A 27,501-nucleotide genomic window follows, 5' to 3' on the forward strand; every position below is an offset into this window, starting at 1 on the left:
CCCAGTGGGAACAGGTCTAGCACATCTTGGCGGTGCATCACTCTGGGGAAGCCGTCTTAGATATGGTTACGCGCAGAGGTAGGCAGTATAGCGCCGCTACATTTTTGTTGAAGTAGTTTATGTTTTTTAATGTAGGGAAAACTTGACAGGTTATTCCTGGTAGTTTCACATACTTGTGGAGGCTTTTAACGCAGGGCCGGTTACCTAGATTGACAAAGTGAAGTTTTCCTATTATTGAAGTGTTGTTGCCAGGGAATTATTCCATTCACTAGGTGCCGTTGAATGGAAAGCAGTCCTTAGAATGCGTTGCTCAAGCGCACACCCCGAGAGTCGAACCAGCGCCGCTTGATAGGCTATCGGGGCAGACAAAAATTATTAAATACAATACTCCCATTCCTTCCAGTGCTGCAGTGGAGAGATTTTTTCCGTTGGAAAAGACGTGCTGAAGCCAAGCGGGCAGCACTCAGCGCCTCGGATTGTGAAACGTTTCTGGTTTTGAAAGATGCGTAGCAATAGATTTTTTCGAGATCGTGTTTTCTCTATTGCGACGTTGAAATGGCAGTGTATACGAATGATAGCCTATCATTCGTTTTTAAGATCATTTTGACGTCGCAAACTGCTTTCTGTGTCAGTAGCGCGCGCTACTTTAGCCAGAGTAGCGGTGGCGCGCTACTTTTAAAGTAGCGGATACCCACCTCTGGTTGTGTGTGGCATAAACGCATCGTTACGTGTTCTATAACATGTAGCAGAGGTCTTTAGAAAGGTAAAAACGTCGAAATGCGAACCTTAAAACGTGCTTGAGATCAAAATAATAAGTAAAGGTTTGGCACGGTTGCGTAATGCGTGCCTACACTCGCCGGGAATTGAACCCACGTTGCATTATCAGTGATCAATGTATTTCAACAAGGGCAAAAAGAATTATACCGTTTGATTAAACTGCAATCTCTGCTGTCCAGTCGCAAGATAACATTCAAGTTTAAACAAGATATTATTGTGACCGAATTTTCTTTAAGTCTGATCGGAAATCAAAAGTAAATCGATAAATCACAAATGACAATTTCTCATTGTCACAATAATTGTGACATTATGCAACAAAACTTGCAACATTAAAATACCCAACAGAAATGATTTTGGGCCAAAAAAACGTTTACATTTTTTATGGCTACATAATTTTTTATATTTAATTCTTTTTTTAATTAATCTGCCATGCGAAATTATTCGAAACACACAACGCTAACACCTCAGATGCACGTTTACAACCATCCAGAGCAACGCACCACCTCCTGCTTGAATCGAACGACCTGGTTTGCTGCAAAGCTTAGCAGGAGTAAAGCATTTAGTGATAAGCACATTAGTGTTCTGGAATCACGGATGCATGCGACTTATTTGACAGTAATTACTAAGCACAGTTTGTTCACAAATTTGAGAAGCCAGGTCCATAAAGTAGACCGCCTCATGGGGTGGTTTACTTAAAATGGGGGCTAGGAAGGGGTTGGAAAGCTCGATTCTTTGAAAACTTCTAAACAGATTGACACTTGCACGGGTAGCTGATGTAGCTCGTTTTAACATCCCCGTGAATTGAAACAATGCAAGCGAAACCAGAGCGAAATATTGATTAGTTGGCAGCAGCAAACGTTAATAAACCTACTCTAATGGTTAGTTTTTTTAAAAACCCTTCTACCACCATCACATTCGAAAACCGAAAACAAAAAACGAAGTTTACATGAACAAGTCTAGACAAAAGTACCTGCGTTAGCATGGACGCTTTCATAATTGCCAAATAAAGAAATATTGATGCGTTTTGAACGAGAGAAAAGGCAGTACATGAGCATTGAGCATATTTTATCATCAATTTGAAAATCTAGGTTTCTTGAAACTACTAAAAAGTCATTATAACCAGCAGCCTCGGTGTCAACAAGTTATGTCTGTAGTTGCATTCGTTTGCCACACTTGTTGCGACTTTATCTTCATCAAGCAAACTTGTTTATTTCTTGATAATTTATTGAAAAGCCACACTATTCATGACATCACACAAAGAAGTCTTCGCTAGTAAAAGCGTCATTATGACGTTCCCGATGATAAAAGGTTAACAAATGACAAACGTAATGATTGCGTTAGTTAACGAAAATATAATGGCTTCAGGGTTCAAGGGGTCAATCGTTTGGGGTCACGTGGGAACAGTGAAGCGGAACGAATGTTGTGCAGACCGAGGTAGAGCATGGTTACTCTTTCCATTCCTGAAACAACAACGATTGGTTAATGAAAGTTACACTCATTAACTCTTTAAAAATCATGACCAGGAGGTGATAAGGGAATGATTTGGGCCCATCCCTGGCCCTTAAAACAGGTCACCTCAAAAAACAGATGCACGTTTAAAAAATTACCTCAAAGGAAAAATTTCAAATAAAAATTATAAAAGCATCAAGAGGGGTTCGAAACAAACTAGGGCTTGTCTTGAAACGCAATAGATGCAAACGTTCTGTAGGAAAAGAATCTCAGGTGTTTTCTGTCTATTTCCGAGTGCCCTCGCAAGAGTTCGGCCCCAAGAACTATCCTAGGTTCATGTCTACCCTATGCCAACGCACTGATCATGGCCGGAAAAACTCTACTGTTACAAACGTTCATGGATGAAAACAATTATATATCGAGAAGTACAATGATAGTTGTGTATATTATCCCCACTGACAAAATTAGTTGTTTCTACATAACGTATGCAGACGTTGAATCAATGTAAAAATGGCGGATTTAGGTATTTCGGATTAATACGTCTATGCACTCTATAGATTTTATTTATTATAGGTCTGGCTCAAAATATATTCTAACGAATCCGAATCCCGGACAGGAAAAAGTTCTTCCGACTCCACAGCCTGCATAGTACAGTAGCAACCCAAAGCGCAGCTGCTGTTAAAAGAAGGATGTGTCGCTTCAAAACGAGCAATAAAATGACAAAAGGTAAAGATACAGCGAACGGATGTGACGTACGACATAACAACGAAAAGCCGTCACGTACAAGCTTGTTGCTTCGAAAACTTTATCCCAATAGCAACAACCTGTCATCCAAACTAGGATGGACTAGTGAGATTGCTTCTAACCACAGACCATAGTTCGATACCCGGAAAAGCTGGATGCTGAAAAATAATGCTAGCCTCTATCTAAGGTGTGGTGGATAAGTTAAACGTCATTGCTAGAAACGGCCGAGAAGAAGGAACTGGTTTTTAGCCACTCTAAGCTCGAAAGTAACGTAGGCCCTAGAGCAGGGATGGCAAACCTTTTTTAGTGCATGGGTCACAAAAGAGAACTTAATCCTTGAAAAAGCAAAAGTGTGTCATGCATTTAATTACACGTTGATGCGAAACTTGCTGCTGCATCTTCTCTGCAAGTCTCATTATCCTTGTTTGGTAATCCGTAGTTTTTAGCTTCACACATGCAACACTCATATCTGAGCTGAGACAATTCCGTGTGCTTGATTGTATAAAATTCATGTGCGAAATTAAAGATTCGCACGAATATGAAGAACCAAACAACGTTAACAGAGCTAGCGCAAATCTTTTCATAGTTTCAAACGAATTTGGCAGGGAGTTCCACTCTGTAAGAATTATATTTTCCGCAACAGCAGGAAAGTCACGACCATCCATATCCGTTTTCATTTCAATTTTTTGTAGGAGATGATTTAAGTCTACAAATTTTGTTTTCCAAACTGCACTTTCTTGAAAGTCTATCATTTCCATTTCCAAGTTGTAAAGACGAAGCCATTCGAAGTTTGATAACTCAAGATTTTCAAATTGAATTGCATGCGGGAAAAGAATGAACTGCAATGTAGTATCTAGCTTTCGGAACTGGGTAAACCTTTCTGACATTACATTTTTGGCCTCTTTCGTCAGTAAAAATACTTGTTGAGTGCAGTTTGCTTTTGTTCATAAGTTAAATTGGTGCTGGTAAAGTGCTTCAACAACTAAGGAAAATATTTCAGCTGACCTTGTTCAAGGTCTACAGAAAAAATAGCGAGTTTCTTCTCAAATGCTTTTATGTGCCCAAACATGGATAATACAATATTTCCACAGCCTTGCAATTTAGCATTTAACTTATTGTAATGCGTTGTGAAATCAGCGAAAAAAAGAAGAAGCAAAAAAATGCAAATCATTCAACCACGTACTTTCGCTTAACTTTGGATATTTTTGATTTTTTTCAGCTAAAAAAAGTTGTACTTCTTTCAACAATTCAACAAATCGCTGTAAAACATTACCACAACTTAACCACCTTACACTGTTGTACATGAGTAAGCCATTAAATTTACTGTCACACGCATTCAATAAATTTGCAAACTGGCGTTTATTAAGAGCATGAGATGCAATATAGTTGACTATTTTTGTTACTACACTTACAACTTTTTGAAGAGATTTGATTGATTTGGCGCAAAGGGCTTCCTGCTGATGTATTATGCAGTGAAATTCAATAAAGCTAGATTAAAATAGGGTGGGAGCCTTATTACAAATATTTAGGGAAACATTTATTCTTTGCTGAAATATTTGCTTAAATTTCATTATTTTAAAAAAGACAAGTGGGTCACTGAAAATCTGTGATGGGTCACTTCGTGACCCGCGGGTCAGTGGTTCGCCATCCCTGCCCTAGAGTATTGACAAATGTGTTTTCTGACATGGCTGTATGGTTGCAGGCACAAATACCGAATAAGACTCACAACTACAGACAACGCCGAAACGCCGACGCCCATCTTGCTTCCACAATCTCTCACGAGACTTGCAATTCGTGAGCAATGCTTTGAGCTTAATGCTTATGATGAAACAGGAAGTTATAAAACTTGTAAACAACAAAACTTTCAGTTCCCTGTTCGTCTGCTTTGGGCAGTTAATTTTGTTTGTTGTTGGTTAAATCGAGTTAGTCAGCATGGTCCACTCGATGGATTACCTACCCAAGCAAGTTTCGCATCCTATAGCAGTTCTTTGTATGTTAGCTGCAAGTGCGGCAAAGTGTAACTCCAAAAAATGGTTCAAGATCGCATCAGCTTATCTCAAAATAAAACCATATTTCTTGGTCAGCAACCGGTCCTTATTACATTGATTCAACGTCTGCAGACAGATTTGCTGCCTCGGTTGACGCACTGTGAAATGATACTTCCAATGAAAAACTGATGCCTCCAATAAAGAGCGTAGCATAGCATAAATTTTGCATTAATCCAACGCAGGTTTGCATTAGAAAATTATAGATTTAAAACAAAAAGTGACATCATCTTACCAATGCCCCCACCACCGTGCGGTGGGCAGCCATACTTGAATGAGTCGATATATGATTGAATGGTGGATACGTCTATGCCATGAGCCTTGGCCCGTTCGGTCAGGAACTCCGGGTCGTGGATTCGTTGGGCCCCGGATAGAATCTCCTCCCCTCTCATGAACATGTCGTAAGAGTTGGACCATTTCTGCAAAGGTTGGGATGGTTACTGGGTGTTGCTTTAAAGCTAAGTTGGATAATGGATATGCACGTGTGACTAAGATTAGAATTTTGCTTACGTTGTAGTTCCTTGGAATTCCAAACATATGACTACTGCAACGTATGTTTTTTTATTACTGTAATATGCTAGGCAGAGTTTCTATGCATCCTTATGAACATCCGATTGCTTTTGTTTTCAGTATTCAGCAAAGCAAAAAAACTTTTGACACGAATTAACCTAAAACCAGAACTCGGAAGAAGTAAACACCAAGTAAATGTAAACATGCGAGCAGCGGAAGTAAACGTAGAAACAATGTACCAAATCAGTGTACTTGTATAATAAGTAAATTTATAGACTATATTGCATCACAATAAGGTTATTATAACGTCATTCATCTTACAGGGTTCTCAGGGTCAGGCATTGTGTAGAAAGGTCGAACTTCCAGGGGATATTTGTCGAGAATGTAGTAATCAGTGTCGTACTTTTTGCGAACCAAACGGCCCAGCAATTTCTCGTTGGGAGTACTGGCAAATCAACAGAATTGGAATTGAAACATCTTGATGGCTGCTTTACATTTTAAACACAACCATGATACAACCCGAATAGCTCATTCAATTGCAATCGGGATCGTAAAAGAAAATTGAAGAATCAGACCTGAACATTTTTGTCATAAACAGTCGCGCACACTTTCAAAATTCATTCGAAAAATTGCAGATTTTGCTGAGTATGAAGTCGAACTTACGAATTTCTTGTAAACGAATATGAAAAATTACACTGGTCAACAGCAAATTTTAATCGAGCTCGTGATTGATTGATTCTAGAAGCATTTTGTGCGCTGATTTCAAAAATGTCTTTACTTTTTTCCTAGCACATCATGTTTTCTAGATATTCCAATTTTAAAATTTTGAAGACATGCCACATTTACAAGCAAGTAAAGCAGTTTTTTTATTCGCAAATTAAGTGTGACGTCATAATAAAACAATGATATAAACAATAAAACAATGATACGTCATAATCAAGCAAAGGGAAAAAATAACTGATCCAAACTTGGAATCTGCTCGCCGGCCGGTTCCTCATGATGAAACCATGTCGCCACCTTTACCTCCACATGGAGGCCTAGATTCCATTGAAAATGATGGTGATGACGTCGCTTCATTAAGCGAACTCTCATCAACAAGTTCTGAGTATCAAGAAGAAGAAGAAGGCAGGCCACAGTTATTTTTCCAGGAGCACCTCAATGATTTGATTAGAGACCATAGGCGTAGCCAGGGGGGGGCGAAAGGGGCCATGGCCCCCCCCCAAATTTTCAAAGTTTGGATTCCGAAGTTGAGCCCTTTGTTGAAAATATAATAAAATTTGTAGAAATTTATAACGTTTTCCAAGACATCTGGCTATTAACACCCCAAGGACTTGTTTTAGACACACAGAAAGACACCAATAAATTTTGCAAATCCTAAATTGCGCAAAATTTACTCGATTTACGTTTCTTTTAACTAATTTGTGGAAGCAATTTCAGAATGGCTTACTCTGTTGGGTTTTTGTGTAGCTGAGTTTTTGGTGTTCTCTAATTTTAGCCGCAGATTTTGCCCGTTTGTGTGTAAGAGCTACCTTTAATAAGTTAATAGCTGTTTATGTGCTAATAAATTTCATACAAATATTACCCTAAAAGTGTTTCCAGAAAGTGCTATAATCCATTATTTAAGTGTAATTTTGCAAAAACTTTCCGGGGGAGCATGCCCCCGGACCCCCCTAGAATACGCGTGCCTTCGGCACGCTCTAACCCCCACCAGTTTCATTGCTTCCCCTTGCTCAAGCCCCCAGGATACGCCACTGCACATCAGGTGGCGATGTCTTAAATCCAACACTTTGTCGTTCTCTTCAATTCATCAAATATTTGGCCCCCCCCAAATTTTTTTCCTGGCTACGCCACTGTTAGAGACCTTGGCCTTTCAAAGCAAAAGTCAGAAATCCTTGCGTCAAGATTAAAAGAGCGAAATCTGGTTGAGGAAGGTGTTGCAGTGAGCCATTACGGAAAACGAAACAAAGACCTCGCTGCTTTGATGGCCCCTGTGCTTTTGTCATGATATTGAAGAACTTTTTCACAAATTGAGAGAAGTTCACAATCCTCATGAGTGGCGAGTTTTCATTGATTTCTCAAAAAGAAGCCTGAAAGCTGTTCTTTTACATAACGGAAATGAAAAGCCATCCATTCCCATAGCATACTCGGTGCACCTAAAGGAATCTTATGAAAACATCGAAATTCTTCTCAATGCTATTAATCACAGGGATTATGAGTGGAGTATTTGTGGAGACCTGAAAATGATTGGAATCTTAATGGGGATTAGGGTGTTGCAGGCGCCCCATAAAATTTAAATCTTGGTCTCACCATGCTTACCTTTTTTGTGGTACTGTGTTTAGATCAGTAGACCACAAATATGAAGTTTCATAAATTTTCATCGACGTTTACCTCCACCGCCGAGGCCATTTTGAGGACCACTTTTTGAAATTTTTCATGTTTTTTGCCACTAGAGGGCAGTGTATAAGTTTTGCAATATTGGGGGTACATTTAAAAGATGCCCTATGACGTTCTGAATTGTTAAAAAAAAATTGGAGAAATGGGATGAGTATATCCAAAAATATTCAAGTTTTTTCACTAATTTTTTGCACAATACTGCTCCTAGTGGTGAAAAGGAAAATTAAAATATCTCAAAAACTACTCATCATATTGTTATGGAACTTGCATGCACCCCCCCATTTTCATGGGTAAGGAATTTGATTTTAGCAATATTTTTGCAAAATATTACCACTAGAGGGCGGTAATCCTAATTTTGATCTGTTTTCCTGTAAAAAGGCGATATTGTTGCATTTCTTGAGCTGTGCTATCTGAAGAATACAATTTTATGACTTGTGCACAACAAAATTTATTCAATTGTAAAGAAACTGCATGCATGCACTATATCAGTGGTTCTCAACGGGTTTTGATTTTGTAGGGGGGCGGTATGATTACTTCGGCTTAAGGGGGCGTTTTGATTATTGGGGGGCATTCTGGTTTAACCTATCTACCACCCAGCGTAACGATTCGTCAAAGAGCTTGTATCTTCGTGGTAGCATTTCCTACCTCATACCTTGGTGGAAAAGGGATTCAGCTGTGTTGTTCTGCTACATACCAAACAGCGAAACCCACTTGACATATCCATAAAAGGTGATCTTCGAATGTTTCTCACTGCCTTTACACCGGATGTGAAGAAACTGGCACTTTCTCACCAAGCCCAAGGTTCACACTGACTACCAGTAGGCCTATACTGTTTTCATGCTCGCAAATAAATATTTGCTTTTCATCAAATATAGTTACTAGTCTCTAAAACAGTTACAGCCTGTTTAACCCTAAAAGGGGGATCATCAAAAGGTCCTTATCCTAATAGAAATATAATTCTATTTGAATAAGGACCTTCTGAATTTCTTAGAATTCTATTTGAAAAGGTCCTTATTCTAATAGAAATAGAATTCTATTTGAATAGGGACCTTCTGATGATCCCCCTTTTAGGATAAAACAGGCTGTAGCCTAAGGGTTTTAGAGACTGGTAACTAGTCTATATTTGATGTAATTCGCTCTTCTTGGCTTTTTGGATGGCATTGAGCACTTTTTGTAGTATTGTTTTATATTCGCTTTTCGTAATTAATCGTTTTTGTTGGGGGGCGGTAACATTTTGCCAGTTCATGAAGGGGGCGTTGGGCCAAAAAAGGTTGAGAAACACTGCACTATACCAATAAATCCAAACAGGCATTGTGAATCTTAGTTAACACAATTTCCGCAAAGGCAGTTTTGCATCTTCATTGTGTTGATAAATGACGTTTTCTATGATGTGGTATCTTTCTTCAATCCTCCTCCAATACTTGAATATAGTTTTGCAGATTTTTTTCTTGTTTTGCTAGATGAAGAAGGTCGGATACCAGTTTTACCCCTCTCTCTGCTGAATCATTGCAGACTCTGAGTGCACTTATGATACCATTAGCAGAAGCATAGCCATCATCTATTTCCCACTCTTTCGGGTGTTTGGCAAGAAAAGTTGTTGAAATGTGCAAAAGTTCAAAAAACATTTTGCTGCTGGCATTTGCATAGGAGCACAATGACAATGAGTTATCATTAACAATATCTGGCAGCTCTGGCTTTCCGTATCCATTACCAAACCTGTTTGTAACCTGGCCATCGAAACTTGCATTTAAATGCAACAGAGTTCCAGCCAAAGCTTCCTTTTCATCCATAGTGACTTGTTCGTCCCATAGAGCTAAGGGGAGCAGTTCCTCACAGTCCCCAGTTACATACCATGTGTGCCTACCTAAAGCTTTTAAAGCAGCAACAGTGCAACACTGATATTGTCTACTGCAGCATAGCTTTTGATGTTACTTACCACTCTACCAGTTGCAAATCTTCTCGGGGTGCTGATGCAGCAATTGGACAGTTGAACCACCATCCATTAAATTAATACAAAAGTGCAAAAGTCAACAAATCACTCTTTGTTTCTCGGCAGCCGATTTGTAGCAAGAATTGACAGCGATAGACACGTGTTTCGCCCATGAGGCTGGGCTCATCAGTATCGCACCGTATTCTGCCACAAATTTATTCGACCACCGCTTTACCAGTCAGTTTAACTCTTATCTTTGTGGAAACAAAGAAAGAGCCAACAAAACCAGCAGGCGACATTGTGAAGAAAGGGGCGTTCTTCCCGGCTATCAGCACAAGGCTGAGCACTCACTAGTACAGCGAGCAACTGCGATTCGCCAACCATAACGGTGTAGCTTCCACGCTAGCCATTCAGACTTTCCAATCAACAATATGTTTCTCGGCAGCCGATTTGTAGCAAGAATTGACAGCGATAGACACGTGTTTCGCCCATGAGGCTGGGCTCATCAGTATCGCACCGTATTCTGCCACAAATTTATTCGACCACCGCTTTACCAGTCAGTTTAACTCTTATCTTTGTGGAAACAAAGAAAGAGCCAACAAAACCAGCAGGCGCCAGGGCAGAGGACATTGTGAAGAAAGGGGCGTTCTTCCCGGCTATCAGCACAAGGCTGAGCACTCACTAGTACAGCGAGCAACTGCGATTCGCCAACCATAACGGTGTAGCTTCCACGCTAGCCATTCAGACTTTCCAATCAACAATATGTTTCTCGGCAGCCGATTTGTAGCAAGAATTGACAGCGATAGACACGTGTTTCGCCCATGAGGCTGGGCTCATCAGTATCGCACCGTATTCTGCCACAAATTTATTCGACCACCGCTTTACCAGTCAGTTTAACTCTTATCTTTGTGGAAACAAAGAAAGAATACGGTGCGATACTGATGAGCCCAGCCTCATGGGCGAAACACGTGTCTATCGCTGTCAATTCTTGCTACAAATCGGCTGCCGAGAAACATATTGTTGATTGGAAAGTCTGAATGGCTAGCGTGGAAGCTACACCGTTATGGTTGGCGAATCGCAGTTGCTCGCTGTACTAGTGAGTGCTCAGCCTTGTGCTGATAGCCGGGAAGAACGCCCCTTTCTTCACAATGTCCTCTGCCCTGGCGCCTGCTGGTTTTGTTGGCTCTTTCTTTGTTTCCACAAAGATAAGAGTTAAACTGACTGGTAAAGCGGTGGTCGAATAAATTTGTGGCAGAATACGGTGCGATACTGATGAGCCCAGCCTCATGGGCGAAACACGTGTCTATCGCTGTCAATTCTTGCTACAAATCGGCTGCCGAGAAACATATTGTTGATTGGAAAGTCTGAATGGCTAGCGTGGAAGCTACACCGTTATGGTTGGCGAATCGCAGTTGCTCGCTGTACTAGTGAGTGCTCAGCCTTGTGCTGATAGCCGGGAAGAACGCCCCTTTCTTCACAAAATCACTCTTTGTTTTGTATTTGTGGCTTGGAAATGATTCCTTGTGGTAGAAAGTCTTGCAGCATTACTATCTTATAGCAATAGAGCTGCTTTCCCATCCACCTTGCTCGATGGACTGTACCACATTTCATGAAGTTGAACTGTCCACTGTTGATTCCAATGTACATCGCCATCAGGTTTAAAAGTTCTTTGTAGTTACCCCTCTGATAATTTTGCATATCTCTCTCAAAATTTATAAGTGCTTCCATTTTTCTGCTTTGAGTTGTTACAAATTCTCCCAACTCTTGAGGATCTTTGTTGTGCAGTACAGCTGCAGCATGTGGGGTTGCATCAATTTTTTTGAATAGTTCAATGTCTGGAGATCTTGACATTTCGATTTTCACGGCATTGAACTATTCAAAAGATTCCGGAACAAAGGATTCAATGCAACCCATCCTGATGCACACTGTCAGTTTTTGTTTTATGTATGTTTCGGCGTTTCGCATCCAAACAAAAATAAAATGACCATCCATCCATGTACTGCACACCAAAGATCCTCAAGAGTTGGGAGAATTTGTAACAACTCAAAGAAAAATGGAAGCACTTATAAATTTTGAGAGAGATATGCAAAATTATCAGAGGGGTAACTACCGTAACTACAAAGAACTTTTAGACCTGATGGTGATGTACATTGGAATCAACAGTGGACAGTTCAACTTCATGAAATGTGGTACAGTCCATCGAGCAAGGTGGATGGGAAAGCAGCTCTATTGCTATATAAGATAGTAATGCTGCAAGACTTTCTACCACAAGGAATCATTTCCAAGTCACAAATACAAAACATACAAAACATATAATTTAATGGATGGTGGTTCAACTGTCCAATTGCTGCATCAGCACCCCGCAAAGATTTGCAACTGGTAAGTGACATCAAAAGCTATGCTGCAGTAGACAAAACTATCAGTGTTGCTGCTTTAAAAGCTTTAGGTAGGCACACATGGTATGCAACTGGGCAGCTGATCCCCTTAGCTCTATGGGACAAACAAGTCACTATGGATGAAAAGGAAGCTTTGGCTGGAACTCTGTTGCATTTAAATGCAAGTTTCGATGGCCAGGTTACAAACAGGTTTGGTAATGGATACGGAAAGCTAGAGTTGCCAGACATTGTTAATGATAACTCATTGTCATTGTGCTCCTATGCAAGTGCCAGCAGCAAAATGTTTTTTGAACTTTTGCACGTTTCAACAACTTTTCTTGCCAAACACCCGAAAGAGTGGGAAATAGATGATGGCTATGCTTCTGCTAATGGTATCATAAGTGCACTCAGAGTCTGCAATGATTCAGCAGAGAGAGGGGTAAAACTGGTATCCGACTTTCTTCATCTAGCAAAACAGGAAAAAAATCTGCAAAACTATATTCAAGTGGTGGAGGAGAATCGAAGGAAGGATACCACATCTTAGAAAACGTCGTTTATCAACACAATGAAGATGTACAACTGCCTTTGCGGAAATTGTGTTGACTAAGACTCACATTGCCTGTTTGGATTTATTGATATAGACATAGTGCATGCATGCAGTTTCTTTACAATTGAATACATTTTGTTGTGCATAAGTCATGAAATTGTATTCTTCAGATAGCACAGCTCAAGAAATGCAACAATATCGCCTTTTTACAGGAAAACAGATCAAAATTAGGAATACCGCCCTCTAGTGGTAATATTTTGCAAAAATATTGCTAAAATCAAATTCCTTATCCACGAAAATGGGGGGGTGCATGCAAGTTCCATAACAATATGATGAGTAGTTTTTAAGATATTTTAATTTTTCTTTTCACCACTAGGAGCAGTATTGTGCAAAAAATTAGTGACAAAACTTGAATATTTCTGGATATACTTATCCCATTTCCCCAATTTTTTTTTTTAACAATTCAGAACATCATAGGGCATCTTTTAAATATACCCCCAATATTGCAAAACTTATGCACTGCCCTCTAGTGGCAAAAAATATGAAAAAAATCAAAAAGTGGTCCTCAAAATGGCCTCGGCGGTGGAGGTAAACGTCGATGAAAATTTATGAAACTTCATATTTGTGGTCTACTGATCTAAACACAGTACCACAAAAAAGGTAAGCAAAATCCGAGAGGGTCGGGGCGCCTGCAACACCCTAATGGGGATGCAAGGGGGATTTACAAAGTACTGTTGTTTCTTGTGTCTGTGGGATAGTTGCGCTACTACTGAGCACTACCAGAAAAAGGATTGGCCAACAAGGAGCTCCTACAATCCTGGATGAGAAAGTGTCCAAAATGTCCCGCTAGTTAATCCTGACAAAATTCTTTTGCCGCCATTACATATCAAACTCGGCTTGATGAAGAATTTTGTGAAAGCAATGGGCAAATCAAATTCAAACGGTTTTCTGTACCTCTGTGAGAAATTTCCAAAACTAAGTCATGCATAGCTTAAAGAAGGAATATTTGTTGGTCCACAGATTCGAGAAGTTTTAAAAGATACTGACTTTGAAAAATCACTCACTTCATCAGAATGTCGAGCATGGCAATCCTTTAAATGGTTATGCTTTGACTTTTTGGGAAATTTCAAGGCTGCTTCCTTCAGAAAAGGTCTTGAAAGGTTGCTCTCAACTTACAATGACATGGGCTGCCGCATGTCCCTCAAGATTCATTTTCTTCATTCCCACCTGGACTTTTTCCCTGAGAACCTTGGTGCAGTAAGTGATGAACAAGGTGAAAGGTTTCACCAAGATATCCAAAGCATGAAAGCACGCTATCAAGGGTTCTGGAACGAAAGGATGATGGGTGATTACTGCTGGATGCTGCATCGCGATGATCCAACATGTACACCTATGCCCAGCGATTTTAATGCAGCAGTGTCTAAGTGTCATTGCAACATTTTAAACACTATCTTTGGTATCATGCTGAACGTTTTTCTTGTGTTTTTGTAATATAATACAGGGAGCTTAAAAACCTGACACTTCAGTATTTTGCTAGCTCAAGTATTTAGTACCTCAGACAAGGTTTAAGAGGCATTTTTTGCACTCTAGTGTCTAGTATGCATACATATGCAACTAAATAGTGCTGAATCTGTGAAAGCAATGCACAAATCTGAAACACTCTGCTCTCTGAAGCTAATCTAAATTTGAAAATTGTAGCGACAAAATCGGTATTTGAACGCAATATTGACGTTTCTGGTCAAAAATTTTCAGACCAATAACTTTAAAACCTGATGTGCTAGAGCAAAACTAGCGCCAGATTTGAAATCAGCAGCAAATTGTGGTCTAAGAAAAGTTACTCCCATTCTCGATTAAAATTTTTTTTCAAATTTTGTTAACCTGTGTTATCGAGTTCACAGTCCCACCGTGAATGTTACACAATGAATTATACTATTTTCCAGAGTTTCCAACAAGACAGTCCTCACCTTAAATCCTCATTGTCTTGCATCTCACAGCCTGCTTCGTTGAGCATCTTCACCGCCTCCGGGTACTGCAGGATGAGAGTCGGCTCCAGGAACTTAAACGGTTCCGCTGGGTACTGCCTGCCGACTGTGTCTATCTCGGTCTGGTACCTACAAAAACGGGATCACGTGATATCACGTTTCATAAAAAAGTCGTGTGGTCTGACGAGTAACAGACGTGGCATCACAATAACAAGGTGTTACAATGACGTCGGCTGCAATTCCACAATCCACGCCGGACTCTATGAAGAAGATCAACGGTTTTTAACTTTTTCCACAATTTTACCCCTTATTAAAAATTATTGCCAGATTTATTCCCACCCAACTATACCCATGTAATTCGCTAGAAACAAAACTCAGTCAACTATAGTGGCAGTAGCTTACACTAAGCTGTTAGCTTTGCAGCAAGTGTTGCGACGGTCAGTTGCAACAAATGGTCACTAGGGTGTTTCATTTGCTCCCTTTATTTGAATTTTGATCTGTCCCTAAGTTAATTCTGTTCCATTTGGGAAAAAAATAACCTGGAAATAATTTTTAATTTCATGGCCCCCCGCTTACCCCCCCCACCGCGACTCCGAAATTTCTGCCTACTCCAATCGCCATAACTCAAAAACCACTTTAGATAGACATGGGTTGTTGGGTATCAAAGTTATTGCCATACCCCACTTTAATTCAAAAATGCTGTCAAAATAATAATCTGAGCAAAAAAATTTTTTTTTTCATTTTTGCACAACATAAGAAAAGCAGTTGGCATGAATATTGAATAGCCAAACATACGATGTGAACAACCAAACATAAGTGGCAGCAACTGACACAACACCAAAATTAATCACATGACACAATATTATCAAAAACCATCTATGAAGTAATAGGACATCACAATAAGTAATAGCACAGCAGGGGCTCACACAACCTCCATTAAGCAGGCAGCAACGTGGTGTGTTGTGCTTAGCGCATTGGTCTTCGCACCAAAGAGTGTTTACATTAATTTCAGCTACTGAAACCACTGCGTTGCTGTTTTCTTGTGCAAGAAAGGTCAAAATGATTGCCTCCATCCAGTAATGGGTAGTTAAAATAAATTCCAGTCATACTAATGTAAGTCACTGGAAACAGTGTATTACAGGCAACTCCAAAGCGAGTGCTGCAAAAATTGCCTATTATGTGCTGTGCTTCAATGATGTTTTTCCGTCCTGGAGGATAAAAATTCAATGACGACAATACAAGTGGGACATGAATGGAAACACAGCAACAGCTAATGCTGATTAAGTAGGACATGGATAGGATACTAAGGCCCGTATTCTAAGATCCAACTTGAGTTCAAACTGAAACTCAAATTTGGCTTGGTCCATGTATTTGGTATACCATAACCCAAGTCCAACTTTCTGATGTATTCAGCAGCATGTATCAAGATAGTCTGCAGCGTCCCTTGTAGTCTGCCTGTAGACACCATAGTATAAAGGAAGTCACTCTGTCTCGAATTTTTAATGATCTAAAATTTGAAATTACCAAGTCTCCTGATGTTACGCTGTACTGCTCAGTGCTCAGCATAGTTTCCAGAGGGGTGATTAATTAGAGTTCATTGAACTCTGTCATATTTTCCTGGAAAAGTCACTGCAAAATCCAATAACCTTCAAAAACCCAGGAGCTTTGCATAAAGCCAGATGGACGGCAAAGCTGATTTACTCCATTAAGATATATCTTCTGGGAAAGTACATTGGAGAACTTCCACTTGGCACTGTTACTACCACTCAACAAACCTCAAAGATAAGAGGCTTTGTCAACTTCGTCACTCATGTCATGTGTATTCTCAGTGGTGCTTGACATGTCCATCGCCCACTGATGCTCCATGGAATGATCTAAAGTTTTACAAGATGCTGTTCACTTACAGCAACATCAATAACTGTATTGCTCTGAAGGCATTAAAGAGACACCTTTGGTACTTGACAGAGGAAATTATTTCTCTTTCTCTATTCAGAGAACACACCCCTGTTGAAGAAACTTGGTTTATTGCTGATCGAATGCTACAATGCATTGATACATACACACTCAGCCATCCCAAAACAGCGACATGGATCTGGGTTTGAAAAACCAAAATTTCCAAAGTGTTGTGGATTTGTTTTTGAAAAACAAATCCACAACACTTTGGGCCATCAACAAGGATTGGTGATTTAGTTGGACAAGATTCATGCTATTTTATCAACTTGTTAAACCTGAACCATAAATTTTTGCACCTGCCTGTTAATGAATGGCATGATAACAGCATCTTAAACGAAAACCTGGTAAATGTCCTAGGAAGCAATGTAATTAATGACTGTGCTGAAAGGTATATAAAATTAAGCTCAGACTTCTTGGGATCTTCTCACAGCGAAGACCATTAGGCCTACCAAGACACCCTGCAAGTGGCAGAAAAACACAGAAAGTGTCAACCATTCCTTCGCAAAAGAAGCACCCACTGTTGATGATGCCCAACTGCCTCTTTGACGATTATATGCATGCATCATCAATCATGATAATATGTCAACCAACTGGCTTGGATACTAATCGTTCTTGCAGTTTTTGAAAAAATGTAACTATTTCCAGGATTATAGATAACTTAAGCCCGTATTCTAAGATCCAACTTGCGTTCAAGCTGAAACTCAAGTTTGACTTGGTCCATGCATTTGGTATACCATAACCCAAGTCCAACTTGTGTTCCAGCCTGAACTCAAGTTGGGTCTTAGAATACGGGCCTTAGTATCCTATCCATGTCCTACTTAATGAGCGTTAGCTGTTGCTGTGTTACTATTCATGATTCATGTCCCACTTGTATTGTCGTCATTGAATTTTTATCCTCCAGGACGGAAAAACATCATTGAAGCACAGCCCATAGTAGGCAATTTTTGCAGCACTCGCTTTGGAGTTGCCTGTAATACACTGTTTCCAGTGACTTACATTAGTATGACTGGAATTTATTTTAACTACCCATTACTGGATGGAGGCAATCATTTTGACCTTTCTTGCACAAGAAAACAGCAACGCAGTGGTTTCAGTAGCTGAAATTAATGTAAACACTCTTTGGTGCGAAGACCAATGCGCTAAGCACAACACACCACGTTGCTGCCTGCTTAATGGAGGTTGTGTGAGCCCCTGCTGTGCTATTACTTATTGTGATGTCCTATTACTTCATAGATGGTTTTTGATAATATTGTGTCATGTGATTAATTTTGGTGTTGTGTCAGTTGCTGCCACTTATGTTTGGTTGTTCACATCGTATGTTTGGCTATTCAATATTCATGCCAACTGCTTTTCTTATGTTGTGCAAAAATGAAAAAAAAAATTTTTTTGCTCAGATTATTATTTTGACAGCATTTTTGAATTAAAGTGGGGTATGGCAATAACTTTGATACCCAACAACCCATGTCTATCTAAAGTGATTTTTGAGTTATGGCGATTGGAGTAGGCAAAAATTTCGGAGTCGCGGTGGGGGGGTAAACGGGGGGCCATGAAATTAAAAATTATTTCCAGGTTATTTTTTTCCCAAATGGAACAGAATTAACTTAGGGACAGATCAAAATTCAAATAAAGGGAGCAAATGAAACACCCTAATGGTCACCCTACTACCAAGTCGAGAACGAAGGAATTGGCCTTCACAAATAAAGTTGCCCAAGGTTAAAAGTTCCTTCTTTAATTATAAATACGAAAAAAATTCAAAAAGTACCGTAACAAAACCTAGATATAATGCGGCGAGTTGTGTATAAGGCACAACTGGATGATTTTACAAGTTTTTCTTCATAAATCACTAGCTGCAGAGTCAAGTAAAAATATATTATCAAAATAGCGTTGTATGAAAATAGTTCTTGTTAGATGATTTTATTTTGTGGACAAACTATATTCTCGCAATCCTTGGAGCTCCACCGTCGTTGAAAGTTGAACAACAGAGAGTTGATTTGTAATAACCCAGCTTCAAAATTGGGCCTTTTTACATTGATTCAACGTCTGCCTGGGTAATCAAGACAACTTGTAACATGTTACTGCACCCTTAAGAAAAATACAAACTAAATAAGTGGTAAAGAAAGCAACCGATTTTACAGCAAAATTTTTCAAGCTTACTTTTCTCTCAAGCCCTTGAACATGGCGATGAACATGTCCCCTATGACCTGCAGCACCTCATGGTAGTGATACTGGAAGGCCATCTCCATGTCCAGACCGACGAACTCAGTCAAGTGGCGATGGGTGTTCGAATCCTCTGCACGAAACACTGCAAACACATCAAGATCGAGCTCATTTTTTTATCATATAAAAATAATAATAACTATCCACACCGATTAAATTATCACAGCTCCAAATGCGCCACATAACGTTCTCTTGAGGATGAAGAAATATTCCATTTTGGAGACCTTTTTTACAGTCCAGTGTCGCTATTGCGTGTGCTGATACGATGGTAAGAGGGTGCGATTTTTTTACTGAAAGTCACAAACAACAGACAAAACCGGACCGGATGGCCAGTTTGCAGCGCACCTAAAAAGTAACTTAACTCTGAAACAACCTACCTCCGCCAATTGTGAAAACTCTCCCAAAATCTGCAGCAATAGCCATCTGCTTGTACAACTGGGGGCTTTGTGCAAGGAAGGCGGTCCCTTTGAAGTAGGATACCTGTTGCGACATAATAACATTATTATTGGAACATATTCAGATGTATTGGTTGAAACCAAAGTAACATTGAAAGCAAGTTCTTTCCCTCGCCTGGTAAGAACCCAACAACAAAGTTGGCCGGCCGGTAAGTAAAACTCCTGAATCAGCTCTCCCCCTAAGGAATGTGTGGAAAATTTGAAGGGGCTCTACAAGCACTAAAACGTAGGCAAAAACAAACTATACTTTTTAAAAATTACAAAACTCTCACTCAAAGTCACTCTTCAACGTTTAGAAGTGAGCAAACTTTACCATAATATTGTTTGAAGGAGGCCTACAAACTATTAGAAACTACTGGTCTTACTTCAGGATAATCCCAGAGGAATTACAATGCATACCGTGAACACATTAGCTCCTCCTTCACTGGCGCCCGAAATAATCTTGGGGGTGTGAATTTCACAAAATCCTTTTTCGGTCAAAGTATCGCGGAATAATTTGCACACTCCGGCTTGGAGTCGAAATATGGCTTGTTTAGTGGTGGTCTAAAACGACAATTTCTCTGATAAGTAAATGACAGTTGTTTTCAAATACAGCAACACTGTATTAGCAACGTAACTACCGGCCTCTATGTAGCATTGCAAGTAAAAAATAGTAAAAAATCTTTAGCCAGCGAAATACCCAAGAAAATAGTCCAGGTAGGCTATTAAATCTAAATCGCATTGAAATCGCTTAGTTAAAAACTTTAACAGTGGAAATGACCACTTTAACACATATATATAGTAACATAGTAAGCTTGCAGATAGTAACATTTATGTCTTGTTCACATGAAACCAACGAAAGGACACATAGAAGTATTGGCGTCAAAAGTAATGAATCAGTTTTCAACAATAGCGTCCATTTTTGTGAACACCTCACCCTTAAATCCAAGATCCTATTATCCAGCCTAGTATCAAGATTAACACGGGGACGCCCCGCCTCCTCTGACTGTCCATCTTCCAGCTCCGGACGTGAAGCATCCTCAATGAGGAGTGGGAGTTGGGGAACTGATTTGCTCACCACAAAAATCTGCGATCGAAATGAAGAAAATTAATGAAAACAACTTTATCTAGAAGTTTTGTTTATCGCACAGGAAAACAACAGGGTATCTACTTTCTGGTTTCTTTTGCAACTAGAAGAGCAGGCCTCGAAACAACTTTGTTTTTCCGGCGGCCAAACGTGTCCGACTGAAGCAAGCTGTTCGGCGGCCAATCACAAGCACATGGCGGCCATCGGAACTTCGACACGCATCAACATACAGTCTTCGAAATTAGCACATTTTCACTTCGGCAGAAGCGAAAAATATACTAGAGTAGTCTATCACGACCGCACTGTTTGATTTGTTGTGATGTAATAATGCCAAAAGTAGCGATAAAGCGAGCAACAAGATACGCACGTCGCACGCTGTTATAGTAATTCACGTTAAATAACTCACGGGGATAAAGTAAGTTAATTTTGGGTTGATTCAACGTTCGAGTCAGCACAAATCGATTTAATTTTCCCGGCGGGTTATATTGCGTAACAACAATGCCTAATAAGAAAGTTACGTTTGTTTTGCATTAATTCGACATCTAGCAACGTTGAATTATCATAAAATAATGTCAATTGCTCAACCAGGTACCGGTAACAAATTAATAGCTCCCTGCGAGAAGTTTGCATCAATTTACGTATACACTAACATAATTTCGGCACAATTGGGATACTGGGAACAACACAAAGTCTGTTTGATAAAGAACTAGCTGTCAGAATCGGAATCATCAGATGCTGTATCGGAGCACGAGGTTGTCGCGTCGTCACGCCTTTGCCGTTCGCAATGAAGCGTCCACGTTTTGCGGCTTTCGGGCTTTGATACCAATCCACACGCCTCTTTCTTTTTCATAGAGATCCATCAGGGTGTTGACTAAGGAACAAATCTATGGCTGTGCCATAACGACTGGGAGGAATGTCTAACCCTAACCTTACAAGCGCTCGTGTAGCCTCGGCATTTTTATTGCCGACGCTAATTTCGAAGACTGAATATATCGCATCAATAAAATGTATTGTGATGTCACTTGCATCCTGCTTATGTCAGACATTAGCTGCTTTGTCCATCAATAATGTTAACAATTCAAACATAGACAGGGTGTATTGTGATTTATCGGATACTTTGACTGCTTTCTAATCCTTTGTGATTATAAGTGGCAAAGTACTTTATTCACAAGGCCGCTTGCGTAAATTTTCTCGGAACTTCATGGCGGACAAATGCGGCCGACGGAAGGGCGAGACCCGGCGGACAAAATGTCGGTTTTTGTAGGTTAATCGCGGCCATGGCCGCGATGGCCGCCTTCAGTTTCGAGGCCTGAAGAGATTGGCAAAGATGTATCTACAAAGCAGCAAATGCAAAGAAATGTTTATTGAACTCTTTATCAATTCTTTACCATGCAAGGTAGTTTGTTTTCAATAATTTGCCCTCGGAGAGATCTTGCTCTTATTTAAGTGATCTTTCCAACAGAGCTCAAACAAACAATTAGGGAACTAAAACAAATAATTTCAACACTGAAGAATGCTATCTGAAACTTTTCAACACAAAACTACCCACCTTTTGAATGTGGATTTCCACACTGTCTTGTGTACAACTCTCAATTTTTTTGTCAACTGTCTTCACCTCTCCACAGACATCAACAATGCTCTCCTTAGGTATGCTAAACATAGCGGGGAAGATTGAAGGTTTCTCGAAACAAAAGCATTTGAAAAGCAATTTTTACAAAACTTTCTAATAAAGTAGCAAAATTATTAACAAAGAAAGAATGTGCCATATAAGTAAAGGTTTAGTGAAAAATAAGAAGACTTCATTTTATTAGTATCATATGGTAGAATTTTAGGCCATTTATTAAAATGTAAGTTTTTTATAAGCGATAGCTGTCAAAATAGAATAATTATAAATAGGGCCCCTTATGAACGGATTAGTGCAATATATGTTGATATTTGTTTCTCGGCAGCCGATTTGTAGCAAGAATTGACAGCGACAGACACGTGTTTCGCCCATGAGGCTGGGCTCATCAGTATCGCACCGTATTCTGCCACAAATTTATTCGACCACCGCTTTACCAGTCAGTTTAACTCTTATCTTTGTGGAAACAAAGAAAGAGCCAACAAAACCAGCAGGCGCCAGGGCAGGAAGAACGCCCCTTTCTTCACAATATGTTGATATTGTTATGATAGATAGATTAAAGGTTGCATCAAGGTTACAATTCTTTGCATAAGTTATAAATTGGTAACTGCACTGAGCGTTTCCAGTAGCTTCTGTCTTGGTCTTAAATTACAAATACGTCATCAATGCACACAATGCAACCCACTTTGTGCAGAACTTCACCATTTGCTTGCTGATTGATTGACCAACAAATACAAGAGCTTGTATGGTTGCCTGTTGATCTCTCAATACAACAAAGCACTGGCGGCCGGTGCCGCGTGAGGTGTGGAGACGACCCCGCACCCAGATTGTAGTATCTGCCATGGCTGGAGTAATCTTTCCAACATGGATCAAAGTTCGATCTGAAAAAAAAGAAAAACAATGTATTTGAAATTGCATGAAAATTTATGTAGGCCACTTACTTTGACAAAATACATGTTACGTTTAAAGTAGTTGTCAAGCATCGTAGCTAAAACCATATATCTGAGTTGAATAAAGTGAAGCCGGAAATGGCACAACTACAAGACCTCCACAACCCCAGACACCAAACTCCGCCATGTTTACATTGTTTTAACGTCTGCAAACGCTGAATCAATGTAAAACCAACTGATTTAACTGTCCGGGCAATGATTTTACTCCAAGAAAGATGAAACATTTACAGATGCTTCAGGATTGAGGCTGTATATATATAATGAAACAAATTAAACTCAAGCATTCTCAAAAATGCATGTACCGGTATATATATTTCTCACATGCATGCAGTAAGGTAACTGTTAGTAATGTTAGAGTTCAACTTCAAACGCATCAGTGTATAATATAATTGAAACTTTTTTACACAATCTTCATCACATTCATTAAAAGTTGCAACAATGAATAAACTAGAAGTGATTCTGCTACAAAACAGCATATGCACTATGCAGCAGGTTAGATCAGCAGCTAAGTAAGTCCACCTCAGGACAAGACTGCTTTAGGGTTACTAAGCAGAAGTGCTTATAATCTGAAGACAACCTTTTGCCGGAATGGCCCATCTCGGTGAGTCCGATTCGGTGAGTTCCCTATTCGGTGAGAGCCTTTTTCGGTAATTTTTTTTAAAAATTGTCAGGTACCGTAGCCTAATTATCATTGCCGTTTTAGGGTTAGGGTTACGGGTCTTATTTCAACGTTTAGCGAAGTTAAAACGATGTAAAAGCGGCAATGATAATTAGGCTACGGTACCCAATAATTTTCAAAAAATCACTGAATAGGGATTAGGGAACTCTCTGAAAAAGGCTCTCACCGAATCGGACTCACCGAATAGTAGCAGACCCACCTTTTGCTGCTTCTGTTCACATAGCTTCAACTGCCTGTATTGCCACCTGCACCGACTCGATGTCTTAGCTTGGTTAGAAATTCCGCTTCTGAATCGGTAGGCACTTAGGCATGGGTTCAATACTCTGTTGAGTGTTGAGTCATACCAAAGACTTTTAAAAAGTGGTACTGAATCTAATTCCTGCTTGGCACTTAGCAATGGTATAGATTCAGGTAATAATGTACTTAGTTGCGCCTCTATACGTCTGCATTGACACTGTCTGCTTTATAAAATCCTGAGGAGCAACGCATTGTGATGAATGCAAAGCTACATTAAAACAAGTACCGGAATATATCATTATTATTATGGCTAAATAAATGCATTAAAACGATTATATTCAACTTGTGCATTTGCTCCCATACTGACCAGGTTTTTCAGTGGACTGAATCATCACCATGTCTCCATAAAAATCTTTTGAAACGTCATCAGCGTCGGATTGTTTTTGTGCCTCATCCTGGGCAGCCTTTTTCTGGGCTTTCTTTGCAGCTTTTTCTGCATCTTTTTGCATTTTCTTCAATGCATTTTTTGACAAAGGTTTACCATCAGGTCTACATACAAAAATATTGCACTTACAGAACAATGTATAATGTATTTTGCATATCATATATTAGAAAAACAATCTATCAACTTAAAAGCAATAAATTCTAAATTCTACTCAAATGTGTTAAACAAATGAAAATACATGTGAATGTTACCGCACAGCTAAATGCTCAAACTTGATCAGCATAATTTTGTTTTAGTGCAGTTACTTACTAGCCTAGTTTAAAAAATAGGTAATAATAATAAGCACTACATTTCACTGTTAGCAATTAAGTTTGATGATTGTACACATAAACAAAACTCATTTCTAAACAAACAGTTTCACCAAGATATTCCAACTTTTAGGCATTTGTCCCTTTATTGGTGACAAATTTGTGTGTTAATGGAGGCTGTGCAACTGTGCAAGTTTACGTTTCACAAAATTATATGTTTGAGCGCATGACATCTAGCTCAAGTGAAGTACGTGAACCATAGCTATAATTATCACATATGGCAACCATAAGTCCATAACATCTGTCAATTAAATAATATGGTATATACATACCCAAGTGGAACGTTTTCAGCATCTGCCATTAGATATTACTTTCTTACAAGCACAACACAATATTTTAAAACGAAGCAATATCTTGAGCCTATAATAGCCTATAGATAAAAATATAAAGTTTTGTTATTTTAAAGTCTTTGGTATGACCCAAGTTTTTAGTTATATGTTTGTTAACTTGAATGGAAAGCAGTGCTGAAATGCGTTGCTCAAGCAGCAAGCACATAGGCTATCCTAAGAGTCGAACCAGCACCATGTGATTTTGAGTCGAGCACCTAACCACTGAGCTAATGGGCGGTTCTTAATAATACTGTGCCAGTGCTAATTTTTATGCAACTCATACTCAATTTGCTCTTTAGGTCACTTTACTTTAGAAGAAAACATTCACAAACTTTTTCTGTTATGACACTTCCCACCAGGGTTGTTGGTATTTTACCCGACCTAAAAAAACCGTCCTGGGTAGTTGTTTTTAATAAAACCCACTTAAAAAAAACATAAAAAACCCAGAGCATCATATTTGTCCAGTTTTTATTAGAAAATTAAAAAAATGAACAAAAACACTACAAGGCACTTAAAACAAACTTTAAATTAGGACTTAAGGATATGATTGTGAAGTAAATTTCCAAGAATAAACTGAAAACGCAGTGGATATTGTACAGTACACAAAAATCAAGTAATGTCACTTTGTGTATAGTAGGCTATAATACACTAAAACTCATTTATGCAAGAAGGCATTATAGTTAAACTGGTGAAAGTACTACTCTACTGTAGTCTGTATACGGTATATGATGTGAAATGCAATTTAGGAGGCTATTTACCAATTACAGATTCTGGATTCTAACATATGGCTGTTTCAGAGCATTTGCCTAAATGGCCATTGGCCACGCAATCGCTCAATTGCTCATCCATTACTATTAATATATATATAAATGATAAAAAATATTTAAACATGATGGCATAAATGCTCCTTGCCTTCAAATCTAAAGCAAATGATGCAATAATGTGATTTCTACCAGGTAGCATCAACTTGGTATAGAAATCAGTGGATGATGCAAAATCCAACTTGATCTTGAAATTAATGGATGATGGGTCATTCCATGCCAAATGAGCAAATTTTTTGGAAAAATTACACCACATGTCATAGATTTTATTGAAATTTGGCATACTTGTAGATGTCGAAGAAATATAAAGAATGCAAAAAAAATTTTTGAAAAATTTCAAACATTGGTGGAGTTATGGGCATTGGAAAAATCACCATTTTTGCCTGTTCCACTTCAGTGATTTTGTCCAATTTCTTGTCATATTTCTAATTTCTTATCCTACGATCATACAATATGGCTGAAAATTGCTAAACAGACATTTTAAGATCCAAGGAATCCAAAAATGTAAACTAAAAAGTTGACAGAGAACTTCTTTATATGATTATAAAGGTTTCAACTTGCTACATGCATTTTTCGGAGGCCAAACTTTGGGGGCCTATAAAAAAAATGGGTATAAAAATTAAGAACTGAAATTCACATGTTTTATACTTATACCAATACACTTTCATGTCAAATAAAAAAATTGAATTAATTTTGATAACTACTATGATAAAAATTAGATTTTCTGACTTGCAAATTTTGACCTTTTTTACACTCATTGTTTAAGATTTTTGTCTATGACATCACAATTTACATTATTGCTTGTTGATGACATCACAATTTACATATTGTTTGTCATGACAATTGTTGTGTAGCTCATGAATGAATTGAATACTGGTAATACACTAAGGTTTAGTGCAGTAGGGCATGCACCATAGTAGTGGTAACTTGTAGAGTTATTGAGTTAATTACTCTTTTAACTGTGATTTCAATTTTAGGTTGTCCTATTAGCAATGTGTTATTCCTAACATGCTCCACAGATCTTGCAACCAGAAAAGATACTTTTCCCACTGTTCAAGTGTTCAAAGCCCGTCTACCTGCTTGAAGCAGAGAAATGTCAAGGTTCATAATAAACATGTTCATCTGTTTCTGCAAGTCCACCAATGTCCAAAAACCCAATGCTTCTAGCAAAGTGAATTTTTATGGTACAATACCTTATTTTTTTCCAATGTCATAATGCTGTGATGAATCCATAACAATTGTGTTATTGTAAAACTAATGTAGTACTAATAATATGATAACTGCTATAGTGCATGGCCTACAACGTTAAACCTTAGTGTATTACCAGTATTCAATTCATTCATGAGCTGCATTATGACAACAATATGTACATTGTGATGTCATCCACAAGCAATAATGTAAATTGTGATGTCATAGACAAAAATCTTGAACAATGAGTGTAAAAAAGGTCAAAATTTGCAAGTCAGAAAATCTAGCTTTTATCATAGTAGTTATCAAAATTAATTCAATTTTTTTATTTGACATGAAAGAGTATTGGTATAAGTCCAATACATGTGAATTTCAGTTCTTAATTTTTATACCCATTTTTTTTATAGGCCCTCAAAGTT

At 38.8% G+C, this 27,501-nt stretch overlaps 1 protein-coding gene across 1 annotated transcript; it reads right to left on the reverse strand.

The window, feature by feature from the left end:
- Positions 1 to 880: 880 nt before the first annotated feature.
- LOC145776975 (aspartate--tRNA ligase, cytoplasmic-like) lies at positions 881 to 25,116 on the reverse strand. The gene is made up of 12 exons (XM_082588230.1): positions 25,017 to 25,116; positions 24,299 to 24,480; positions 22,751 to 22,946; positions 21,994 to 22,096; positions 20,295 to 20,444; positions 19,778 to 19,921; positions 19,301 to 19,403; positions 18,861 to 19,008; positions 14,736 to 14,882; positions 5,847 to 5,970; positions 5,251 to 5,434; positions 881 to 2,237 (listed from the first exon to the last, which is right to left on the reverse strand). The coding sequence occupies exons 1-12, from the start codon at positions 25,043 to 25,045 to the stop codon at positions 2,146 to 2,148; spliced, it is 1,602 nt and encodes a 533-aa protein (XP_082444356.1). The 5' UTR covers positions 25,046 to 25,116; the 3' UTR covers positions 881 to 2,145.
- Positions 25,117 to 27,501: the final 2,385 nt, after the last annotated feature.

This window comes from Aplidium turbinatum, chromosome 9 (assembly GCF_918807975.1).
Source record: "Aplidium turbinatum chromosome 9, kaAplTurb1.1, whole genome shotgun sequence".
NCBI lineage: Eukaryota > Metazoa > Chordata > Ascidiacea > Aplousobranchia > Polyclinidae > Aplidium > Aplidium turbinatum.

What these genes read in the sequence shown, in the direction of transcription:
- LOC145776975 (XM_082588230.1), bottom strand. Translation starts at nt 25,045, where the DNA reads ATGGCAGATGCTGAAAACGTTCCACTTGG. An exon ending in TGGAAATCCACATTCAAAAG is followed by an intron (nt 20,445 to 21,993) that starts GTGGGTAGTTTT and finishes TTTCGATCGCAG; the next exon opens with ATTTTTGTGGTGAGCAAATC. An exon ending in GCACGGTGGTGGGGGCATTG is followed by an intron (nt 2,238 to 5,250) that starts GTAAGATGATGT and finishes TTGTTGTTTCAG; the next exon opens with GAATGGAAAGAGTAACCATG.